The sequence below is a fragment of the Mesoplodon bidens genome (assembly GCF_964165515.1).
Source record: "Mesoplodon bidens genome assembly, chromosome: 11".
Lineage (NCBI taxonomy): Eukaryota > Metazoa > Chordata > Mammalia > Artiodactyla > Ziphiidae > Mesoplodon > Mesoplodon bidens.
This window is the reverse complement of record NC_138167.1, coordinates 85,232,049-85,244,303: the sequence shown is the minus strand read 5'-3', so window position 1 is coordinate 85,244,303 and position 12,255 is coordinate 85,232,049. Positions and strand designations below refer to the sequence as shown.

General features: G+C 36.7%; 1 protein-coding gene across 7 annotated transcripts in view; it reads right to left on the bottom strand.

Annotated features, from left to right (window-relative positions):
- Window positions 1–12,255, bottom strand: part of EEA1 (early endosome antigen 1) — a 315,773-nt gene that overhangs the window by 91,572 nt on the left and 211,946 nt on the right. For 6 of the 7 annotated variants that reach the window (XR_014016978.1, XR_014016979.1, XM_081247857.1 and 3 more), the window contains 2 exons: window positions 11,770–11,898; window positions 7,144–7,268 (listed from right to left, as the gene is read on the bottom strand). Coding sequence is in view for 5 of the 7 variants with exons in the window: in XM_081247857.1 (XP_081103983.1) it covers window positions 7,144–7,268; window positions 11,770–11,898 (254 nt within the window). In the remaining 2 variants the exon portion in view is untranslated. The remainder of the gene's footprint in view (window positions 1–7,143; window positions 7,269–11,769; window positions 11,899–12,255) is intronic. The other variant, XM_081247859.1, reaches the window with a different exon arrangement.

Here is a 12,255-nt window from a genome sequence, read left to right as displayed (position 1 = left end):
AGATTATAGTTGAAAACTTCCCTAATATGGGAAAGGAAATAGTTAATCAAGTCCAGGAGGCACAGAGAGTCCCATAAAGGATAAATCCAAGGAGAAATACGCCAAGACACATATTAATCAAACTGTCAAAAATTAAACACAAAGAAATCATATTAAAAGCAGCAAAGGAAAAACAACAAATAACACACAAGGGAATCCCCATCAGGTTAACAGCTGATCTCTCAGCAGAAACTCTACAAGCCAGAAGGGAGTGGCAGGACATAATTAAAGTGATGAAGGAGAGGAACCTGCAACCAAGATTACTCTACCCAGCAAGGATCTCATTCAGATTTGATGGAGAAATTAAAACCTTTACAGACAAGCAAAAGCTGAGAGAGTTCAGCACCACCAAACCAGCTTTACAACAAATGCTAAAGGAACTTCTCTAGGCAAGAAACACAACAGAAAGAAAAGACCTACAATAACAAACCCAAAACAATTAAGGAAATGGGAATAGGAACATACATATCAATAATTACCTTAAATGTAAATGGACTAAATGCTCCCACCAAAAGACACAGAGTGGCTGAATGGATACAAAAACAAGACCCATATATAAGCTGTCTACAAGAGACCCACTTCAGACCTAGAGACACATACAGACTGAAAGTAAGGGGACGGAAAAAGATATTCCATGCAAATGGAAATCAAAAGAAAGCTGGAGTAGCAATTCTTATATCAGACAAAATAGACTTTAAAATAAAGACTATTAGAAGAGACAAAGAAGGACACTACATAATGATCAAGGGATCGATCCAAGAAGAAGATATAACAATTGTAAATATTTATTCACCCAACATAGGAGTACCTCAATACATAAGGCAAATACTAACAGCCATAAAAGGGGAAATCGACAGTAACACACTCATAGTAGGGGACTTTAACACCCCACTTTCACCAATGGGCAGATCATCCAAAATGAAAACAAATAAGGAGACACAAACTTTAAATGATACATTAAAAAAGATGGACTTAAATTAATTGATATTTATAGGACATTCCATCCAAAAACAACAGAATACACATTTTTCTCAAGTGCTCATGGAACATTCTCCAGGATAGATCATATCTTGGGTCACAAATCAAGCATTGGTAAATTTAAGAAAATTGAAATTGTATCAAGTATCTTTTCTGACCACAATGCTATGAGACTAGACATCAATTACAGGAAAAGATCTGTAAAAAATACAAACACATGGAGGCTAAACAATACACTACTCAATAACGAAGTGATCACTGAAGAAATCAAAGAGGAAATTAAAAAATACCTAGAAACAAATGACAATGGAGACACGATGACCCAAAACCTATGGGACGCAGCAAAAGCAGTTCTAAGGGGGAAGTTTATAGCAATACAATCCCACCTTAAGAAACAGGAAACATCTCGAGTAAACAACCTGACCCTGCACCGAAAGCAATTAGAGAAAGAAGAACAAAAAACCCCCAAAGTTAGCAGAAGGAAAGAAATCATAAAGATCAGATCAGAAATAAATGAAAAAGAAATGAAGGAAACAATAGCAAAGATCAATAAAACTAAAAGATGGTTCTTTGAGAAGATAAACAAAATTGATAAACCATTAGCCAGACTCATCAAGAAAAAAAGGGAGAAGACTCAAATCAATAGAATTAGAAATGAAAAAGGAGGGGCTTCCCTGGTGGCGCAGTGGTTGAGAATCTGCCTGCCAATACAGGGGATATGGGTTCGAGCCCTGGTCTGGGAAGATCCCACATGCCGCGGAGCGGCTAGGCCCGTGAGCCACAACTGCTGAGCCTGCGCATCTGGAGCCTGTGCTCCGCGACGAAAGGCCGCGACAGTGAGAGGCCCGCGAACTGCGATGAAGAGTAGCCCCCGCTCCCCGCAACTAGAGAAAGCCCTTGCACAGAAATGAAGACCCAACACACCCAAAAATAAATAAATAAATATTTATATTAAAAAAAAAAAGAAATGAAAAAGGAGAAGTAACAACTGACACTGCAGAAATACAAAAGATCATGAGAGATTACTACAAGCAACTCTATGCCAATAAAATGGACAACCTGGAAGAAATGGACAAATTCTTAGAAATGCACAACCTGCCAAGACTGAATCAGGAAGAAATAGAAAATATGAATAGACCAATCACAAGCACTGAAATTGAAACTGTGATTAAAAATCTTCCAACAAACTAAAGCCCAGGACCAGATGGATTCACAGGCGAATTCTATCAAACATTTAGAGAAGAGCTAACACCTATCCTTCTCTAACTCTTCCAAAATATAGTAGAGGGAGGAACACTCCCAAACTCATTCTACGAGGCACCATCACCCTGATACCAAAACCAGACAAAGACATCACAAAGAAAGAAAACTACAGGCCAATATCACTGATGAACATAGATGCAAAAATCCTCAACAAAATACTAGCAAACAGAATCCAACAGCACATTAAAAGGATCATACACCATGATCAAGTGGGGTTTATTCCAGGAATGCAAGGATTCTTCAGTATACGCAAATCAATCAACGTGATACACCATATTAACAAATTGAAGGAGAAAAACCATATGATCATCTCGATAGATGCAGAGAAAGCTTTCGACAAAATTCAACACCCATTTATGAGAAAAACCCTGCAGAAAGTAGGCATAGAGGGAACTTTCCTCAACATAATAAAGGCCATATATGACAAACCCACAGCCAACATCTTCCTCAATGGTGAAAAACTGAAACCATTTCCACTAAGATCAGGAACAAGACAAGGTTGCCCACTCTCACCACTCTTATTCAACATAGTTTTGGAAGTTTTAGCCACAGCAATCAGAGAAGAAAAGGAAATAAAAGGAATCCAAATTGGAAAAGAAGAAGTAAAGCTGTCACTGTTTGCAGATGACATGATACTATACATAGAGAATCCTGAAGATGCTACCAGAAAACTACTAGAGCTAATCAATGAATTTGGTAGAGTAGCAGGATACAAAATTAATGCACAGAAATCTCTGGCATTCCTGTACACTAACGATGAAAAATCTGAAAGTGAAATCAAGAAAACACTCCCATTTACCATTGCAACAAAAAGAATAAAATATCTAGGAATAAACCTACCTAAGGAGACAAAAGACCTGTATGCAGAAAATTATAAGACACTGATGAAAGAAATTAAAGATGATACAAATAGATGGAGAGATATACCATGCTCCTGGATTGGAAGAATCAACATTGTGAAAATGACTCTACTACCCAAAGCAATCTACAGATTCAATGCAATCCCTATCAAACTACCACTGGCATTTTTCACAGAACTAGAACAAAAAATTTCAAAATTTGTTTGGAAAAACAAAAGACCCCGAATAGCCAAAGCAATCTTGAGAACGAAAAACGGAGCTGGAAGAATCAGGCTCCCTCACTTCAGACTATACTACAAAGCTGCAGTAATCAAGACAGTGTGGTACTGGCACAAAAACAGAAAGATAGATCAATGGAACAGGATAGAAAGCCCAGAGATAAACGCACGCACATATGGTCAACTTATCTTTGATAAAGGAGGCAGGAATGTACAGTGGAGAAAGGACAGCCTCTTCAATAAGTGGTGCTGGGAAAACTGGACAGGGACATGTAAAAGTATGAGATTAGATCATTCCCTAACACCATACACAGAAATAGGCTCAAAATGGATTAAAGACCTAAATGTAAGGCCAGAAACTATCAAACTCTTAGAGGAAAACATAGGCAGAACACTCTATGACATAAATCACAGCAAGATCCTCTTGGACCCACCTCCTAGAGAAATGGAAATAAAAACAAAGATAAACAAATGGGACCTAATGAAACTTCAAAGCTTTTGCTCAGCAAAGGAAACCATAAACAAGACCAAAAGACAACCCTCAGAATGGGAGAAAACATTTGCAAATGAAGCAACTGACAAAGGATTAATCTCCAAAATTTATAAGCAGCTCATGCAGCTCAATAGCAAAAATCAAACAACCCAATCCAAATATGGGCAGAAGACTTAAATAGGCATTCCTCCAAAGAAGATATACAGACTGCCAACAAACACATGAAAGAATGCTCAACATCATTAATCATTAGAGAAATGCAAATCAAAACTACAATGAGATATCATCTCACACCAGTCAGAATGGCCATCATCAAGAAATCTAGAAACAATAAATGCTGGAGAGGGTGTGGAGAAAAGGGAACACTCTTTCATTGCTGGTGGGAATGTGAATTGGTACAGCAGCTATGGAGAACAGTATGGAGGTTCCTTAAAAAACTAAAAATAGAACTACCATATGACCCAGCAATCCCACTACTAGGCATATACCCTGAGAAAACCATAATTCAAAAAGAGACATGTACCAAAATGTTCATTGCAGCTCTATTCACAATAGCCCGGAGATGGAAACAACCCAAGTGTCCATCATCGGATGAATGGATAAAGAGGATGTGGCACACATATACAATGGAATATTACTCAGCCATAAAAAGAAACGAAACTGAGCTATTTGTAATGAGGTGGATAGACCTAGAGTCTGTCATACAGAGTGAAGTAAGTCAGAAAGAGAAAGATAAATACCGTATGCTAACACATATATATGGAATTTAAGAAAAAAAAATGTCATGAAGAACTTAGGGGTAAAACAGGAATAGAGACACAGACCTACTGGGGGTGGGCTTGGGGATATGGCGGGGGTGGGCTGTGACGGGGCGGGGGAGAGGCATGGACGTGTATACACTGCCGGGCGTGGGGTGGATGGATGATGGGGGGCGACTGCGTGGCGTGGGGGGATTGGCTCGGTGCTTTGTGGCCGCCTGGAGGGGTGGGATGGGGAGGGTGGGAGGGAGGGAGATGCAGGAGGGAGGGGATGTGGGATCAGATGTATATTTATGACTGATTCACTTTGTTGTTAAGCAGAGACTAATAAAAAAAATAAATTAAAAAAAAAAAAAAGAATGCCCAGAGGGTGGAATCCCAGCAATGCCACTGACTCTGATCTTGGGCAAATTATTTCAACACTCTGTACCTCTATGTCCTTGTCTATAAAATGGGGGAAATATTAGTACCTACCTCAGAGTTAGGACGATTGAGAGCATTACTCTCTGTCACGTGCTTAGAACAGCACCTCACACATTATAAATTCTCAATAAACGTTAATCATTTAATGTTTATATATATATATATATATAATGAACCCTGTTTTCAAATGTCAACAGGGAGATGTTCTTTTGGAACATCTAAGAGAAGATACCTAGTAGGCAACTTGGGAGATAATTCTAGGTTGGAGATGTAGTTTAGGAGGAAGTCATGGATATGAATATTACCCCAAGTCCATTACATAGAGGAAGGGAGTACATTAAACAGATCAAGAAAGAATCATCACAATGATGTGCTGCCTCAGAAGAGTAGAAGGAAAGAGAGCCAGAAGAACCAAATTGTGCAGAGACTGTAATAAATAGTCTACAAAGACGGCTGCCGTCAAGTTCTTCCCTTCCTATACACAGAAGCCACTCTTCCACTGAAAGATAGAGCTTACTTCTTGGCCTCTTCAATCTGAGCTGGCCCTCAGATTCCTGAGCACTCCTGTGGCTACAATGACCAATAAAATATGGCAGAAGTGACACGCTGAAACTTTTGAAGCCAGGCCTTAAGACAACTGGCAGCTTCTGTTTCTTTCCTCTTGTAATGCTCTTTATCAGAACCCAACTGCTGGCCTGTAAGTCGAAGCAGCTGCAAAGAGAGGCCTACATGAAGGAGAACTGAGTCCCCTGATATACAGCCCCAGCTGAGCTGACAGCCAGCATCCAGCATCATCTCCCGGCCATGAATGTGAGGTCATTTTGGACCTTCTGGCCTTCCCAGCACCCAACTCTACATAACTGAAAGCAGAACCATCCAGTCAAATCGAAGAATCATGAGAAGTATTACAGAGTTACAGTTTTAAAACACTAGGTTTGGGGTGGACTATTACACACAGTTATAGATGACCAAAACAGAGGTCAAGTAAAATAAAAACTGAAAATAATCCAGGTTTTTTTTTTACCGTTGACCTCTGAAGAAGTATTTTCAGGAGAATCATAGGGCAAAAACCAGGTTTTAGTGAGCTAAACACTGGATGAAAAGTTAAGCAAGAACACAGGTAGACTATGGATGTTTTTACGTTGAAAGTTCATGTACTGGGCACTAATTCACAGCTGAGAAAGCAACTCTGTTAAACTGACACTAAATATATTAACATTTATATATAAGTATATATTTTATATCTATCTCCTAACAAATGACAAAAGAACAGTACCCAAAATTATTGACTCATACATAAAAATCCTAAAGAGCACTAATAGTCATGTAAAAGGGAAGATTCATATTTCCCAAAAGCTCTGGTTTTCCCACATATTTTAATAAAATAAAACAACCATATTTTATAGTTCTACATTATCTATCAACCACAATGTGGTCATAATACTTTTCCTTAATGTGGTGTCCTTTATGCTATAGCATATTAACCAATTAAGAGGCTTTTTTTTTTTAAAGAAAAACATGAAAAACAATTTTTTACAAGTAGAATAAAATCAAGTTTTCTTCCTTAGTGGGAATATAAGACAAGAGTCCTTACCAGTAGAAGAAGAAAAGCAAAGTCATACTGTTGAATGCTGTTCTAAATAATTATATTTTAGTTCATTCTTAAAATGGTCAGGCAAAATTGTCAAGAAGCAGAGTGTGTTATGTGTGCTTGCTGTTATATTGGTGATTACAAAAAAATGTTTTTTAATAATTATTAAATTTAATTCTTTGCTAAATTCATTATTTTAACAACTTACTGTAAAATCTTCTAAACGAAGCATATCATTCTTTATTAAGCAGAATTGCTAAATAAAATTTAACCTTTTAAAAAATCACAATCTTTATTAAAAATATAAACCTGTGAACCATATTGTAGATGCTGGTATAGATAGCTTTTGGTCAAGGATAGGATTGGTTATAACAATAAAAGATGAAGGCTATGCTAAAAGAAGATAGATTTAAATTAAATAATATAAAAACACTACTCTTTTCGAAAACTAAGTATTCATGATTAAACAATGATATCACATGCATTCACTACATTACACTTCCAAACTATTATACTGTACCGCTTCAGAGCCAGAGCTTCCCCTCCATGACTCGAATCATTACCAGCATCGTGGACTGCCTCATAGTGTTTGAAAAGTTCATCAGCGGATCCAAGAGATTTCATACACTGGGGACATATGAAACCCTAAAGAAAGAGGCAGAAAAAGGTTTCAAAATAGTATTTAGTATTGCAAAATAACCATTTGTATGTTATGAAATACAGTCATATGTATTATTCATACCAATAGGTAAATTGTAATTTACAGTGTTAAGCCCAAATTCTGGTATTGTGCAAAGGTACATCACTGCCTATCCTGGTTGCAGTTTACAAAATGTTTTTTAAGACCCTTACAACCATCTTTTAGGTTGAATAAATTAATGGCTAGAATATAGAATTCTAATCTGAGAAGTTAGTTCTAATCTAGAAGTCTAGTTGAGAAGACTTGCCATTATATCTTCCATCTCTCTAGATATCTCCCTTAGTAAAACAATATCTGCTCCAATCTACTGCACAGGAATAACCAAAATATTAAGAACATGAAGCACTCTCATCATTGAGAAAAAAGGTAATATAAATAACTCATAATTACCACAGAGTATCTACAATGGTTGAGAAGTATTTTCATCAGTAAATTCCTTGCTAACTTAAGATTAACACTATAAAAGCTTAAATTAATATATAGCCCCATAAAATATTAAAAACTTATAAATAATCCCAGAATTATTATATAGTTATGGCATACAAAGTTCTGCAGGTATAGTCCCCCAATGACCTAACCAATCTGATCTCTGGACATCCCTTACTGTATATAACATGCTTCAACTATACTGAAGCACCTATGTTTCCCTGAACACACCACAGTATCTCACAGTTTTATGCCTTTGCATATATTGCTTTTTTCCTCCAGCATTCTCATCATCAGTTTGTCAAGTTTCTACATCCACTATAATGCACAACACAATGAAGCTTTTAATCTATGTTTCCCTAATGGCTAGTGTAGTATTTTGAACATACCATATACTTTCTACAGAGTGTACTTATTTAATGAAATATGAATGAACCTGGCAGGGCAGAATTTGGCAAAAAAGCCAAAGAGCTTTAACAGCTTGCAGATTATAAAACCTTCCAAAGGATAGACTGAGCTAAGTAGTAAGTACCCCGGACACATAAAAACTAAGAATAAACAAATAACTTCTGCTCCTTTGTTGGGTGCTATACAAATAACATACCCTCACATCATTTATGCACATCATATGGCAGAATCAAGGCTCAATGAACGTAACATTACCAGACAATGGTATAACAGAAGTATTGATATATATAAAGAACTATAGGAACACAAGTATCCAAATCTGCCTGTGGCAGCAGTTAATGCTTCCCAAAAACTAAACACACACACACACACACACACACACACACACACACACTATGTATATGTGTATATATACATATATGTAGACATATGTCTATATGAGACACTGGAATTAGGTACTGAATAGGAGTTTACTTGTCAGAAATAAAGCCATTCTAAGCAAATGGAGGAGCATGAACAAAGAGGTAGGAAAAGGTATGAAACACAGTCACGCTGCACTTGGGAAACAGAGGTATGTTCTGATCACAGAGCCAGAGTGAAGGGCAGGGGCGCTACAGGTGAATGAATGCAATGATCTCTTCTGAAACTTCTAAAGTAAGCAAAGACAGCAGTACTGAGGATGTGCCTTTGGACATCAGAATAATGCCATTAGGATCCAGAGATATGTAATGCTCAGCACTGTCTTCTGAATGAATGAATGCCCCCAGCCTGTGTGTTAATCTACTTGGTATTATCTTTTTTCAAAGCCACCTATTATCTACCATCATATTTCATAATGGCTCTATATTAAGCTCTATTTGGTACTCTTATAACTTCTGCCCAGTAACTGCTGTACCACACTAGTTAACACGCTTTTAGTGCAACAGCACATAAACCCCTATAATATTTAGCTTGTCATTTCTCTTTCGTGTCTCAGCTTCTGCTAGTAACTAGAAGGCAAATTACAGTGTTCCTCAGGAAATCCACATCCCAATTATGCTATTTAATCTTCACAACTTTGGCTTTTTGACCACTGTCTTTACTTCCAAGTTTTGGCTCGAGATACCCAAGGACGCCAAAAAGCTAATGATCCCATTAGGGTATGCCATACTTTCTTAAAGCTTCTAAACATTACCAGGTTAATACTCCAGAAAGAACTGATTCATCCCTAAAGAGAAATTTTAGAAATTCAGTAATACACATTTAGAAATATTCCATCTATGTAAATTTTCCATGTGATTAGGGCTTGCATGTTTAAATAAAACTTCAATTTTGGGACATTTCTGATGAAAATAATTCTAAAATACATATATGCACTTCCTCACCTACTTAAACAGATGATATTAAACCTTTGCTGAATGTTCCAGAAGCATAAATATTAATCACTGAATGGGTGTCTTCCACTCTATTAATTCTGGCAAGTCTCTAATTCCTGTACCCACATTCTATAGTTTTTCTTACACCCTGTGTCGTCTTGCAACAATCATTTCTAAAAATTATTCCTATGTTATTTCTAGCAATGCTTGTCTGATATGGATAAGAAAGATAGATTAAGGGGAAAAAAGGTTATTAAACCACATCACTCATTTAAAATAAAAGTAAAGGGACTTCCCTGGTGGTCCAGTGGTTAAGAATCCACCTTCCAATCCAGGGGATGCGGTTTGATCCCTGGGCAGGGAACTAAGACCATACATGCCGTGGAGCAACTAAGCCCGCGTGCCACAACTACAGAGCTCATGTGCTCTGGAGCCTGCGCGCCACAACTACTGAGCCTGCACGCTGCAGCGAAAGATCCTGCATGCCACAACTAAGACCCAACGCGGCCAAAAATAAAAATAAATATTTATTTTTTAAAAAAGTAAAATAAGCTCAGAATGAATATCTGAGGGATGTCCCATGAATAGAGTGCATGACCTTTAGTTCATGGGCTTTGTGATACTAATTCTGGATATTAAGAGACGCCTCTATTTTTTCTAAACTATCTTCAAGGGAATTAAGGTTGCTAGATAGATAACTTACAAACAGTAAAAAACCAAACAATATTACACCAAAGTAGCCAGCTACATTTTATTTCCCTTAATCATTCCAAATATCTCACCTACTCTCTCTCTCTCTCTCTCTCTCTCTCTCTCTCTCTCACATACACACACACACACACACACACACACACACAATGTTGACTTAAGACTAAAAGTATTAAATTCCTTACTGTTAGTTTTCAGTTATCTGTAATCCTTTCTCAGATCCACCATAGCTAAGAACTTAGCTTAACTTGATACTTACGATACCCTATTGTACCAAGTGTCCTTTCAGTTAAAAGGAAAGTTCTTATTTAAGTGACAGGTAGGTAAGATAGTCACTTTTGATTTTGGCTAACCCATAAAGAAAAGTTGACCCATATGTTCTGTAAGAAAAACAACTGGTAAAATGCTAAGCAGAGTTCCAAGAGTCTTTTAGCCCTCTATCTTTGCTCACATTGCCTCCATAGTTTAACTGGTGTCCTATTTGCACTCATTTCCCCACCACCCTAGAGAATGTCTGGTTTAATTGTTCCCCTCTTCAAGTTCTTCTGCAGTTCCCCTCAAGCTGAATCAGACATTGTACTCTTTTTGCAAATATCTATCAGAAAAACTTCCTGGCATAGAGACCATATCTTATTTACCTTTTTATCTCCTGTACCTACCAAAATACCTGGCACATAAGAGGTACTCTATTAATGTTAAATAAGTGAAAGTTTGGTGAGATCGTTTTCTTATACATCATTAACTCATAGGAAAGAGTAAGTCTGATTTTTTTGTCTTTCATGGTAAAAAAAAAAAGTTTCATTCTTTTAAAAGATTTGTAAAAGAATTTTTTAAAAAGCTACCTCTCCCTTTGTTTTTAGAATACTGTAGTAATTTTCAAAGTAAGGAGGTATATCAAGATCATCTGAGAAATTTTTTCCAGACTAAAAATGGGCAACACTTCCCCTCACTCGCTCCCACTCCCAGCCTTCTGTATACACCAGCCTCACACACTACAGAGAAATATTTGGGTGGCCCATGATTAATAACAGGTGTATATCATTCTGTCACTTCCAACAGGTCTGGGGAATCAAAACAAAGACTGAAACAGTGGTAGATCCAGATTCTAATGCTGTATATTTTTCCAAATAAAGACAGTAACAGTTGACATGCAAAGTCCTCTTTCTATGTAAGAGTAAAGCATATTAACCTAAAGCATTTTAAAACATTCATTAATAAAACATTAACTACATAATAAAGATATAACTTACAAATGTTGAAATAAAAAACATTCACTTTATATTTCAAATTTCATGGCAAAATTTATGCAAAAATATTAACTTAAACTTTTATATGTTTACAGATTCACAAAAAGACTGCTACAAACAGAAAGAACAGCCAACTTCCCAAGAGCCTCTTTTCCTTATTAAACCTTCTTAGAGCATGCATAATTAAAGCAATCCACATTCCCTTATAGCAGAAAAAGTTAAGCAACACTGAGGCAAGGAAAAACAAAGCTATTTTGAGCAACCCAAAACCAAGCTGCTAAAACAAAATATTCAGGACCCACAGTAACACTGGAGTCATTAAGAAGAAGTTCCTGTCCTCTTGTCTCATTTTCAGCGTGCACTTTCTGGTAATGCTCCGACAAATCAATAGCAGTTATACATCTTTTCATACATAATGGACAGATGAAACCCTGTGAAATAACAACTTTTAGGAGGATATACACAAAAAGTTATTTATGAAACAAAATAGAAACAATGAAAATAGACATAACAGGAAAATAATAGAATATTTCTTTTTAGTATATGGAAGGGAAATTTTCAAGTAGTAACTGTACAAAAGGTGAAAGACCTATCCAAAGTAGGACTCTGAAATTAGTTTCCATCCTTATGCTATAGATCCCCATTGGTCAATTTTATTGAGTAACCAGTTGCTTTAGTTGGAATATTATTATTCTTTTTGTTTATGATACTTTGTCCTTATTTATCTAAGAGCTAGCATTGGCAAGCTAGCTTTTATTTTAGATCAAGAAATGACTGGCAGTTTTAAC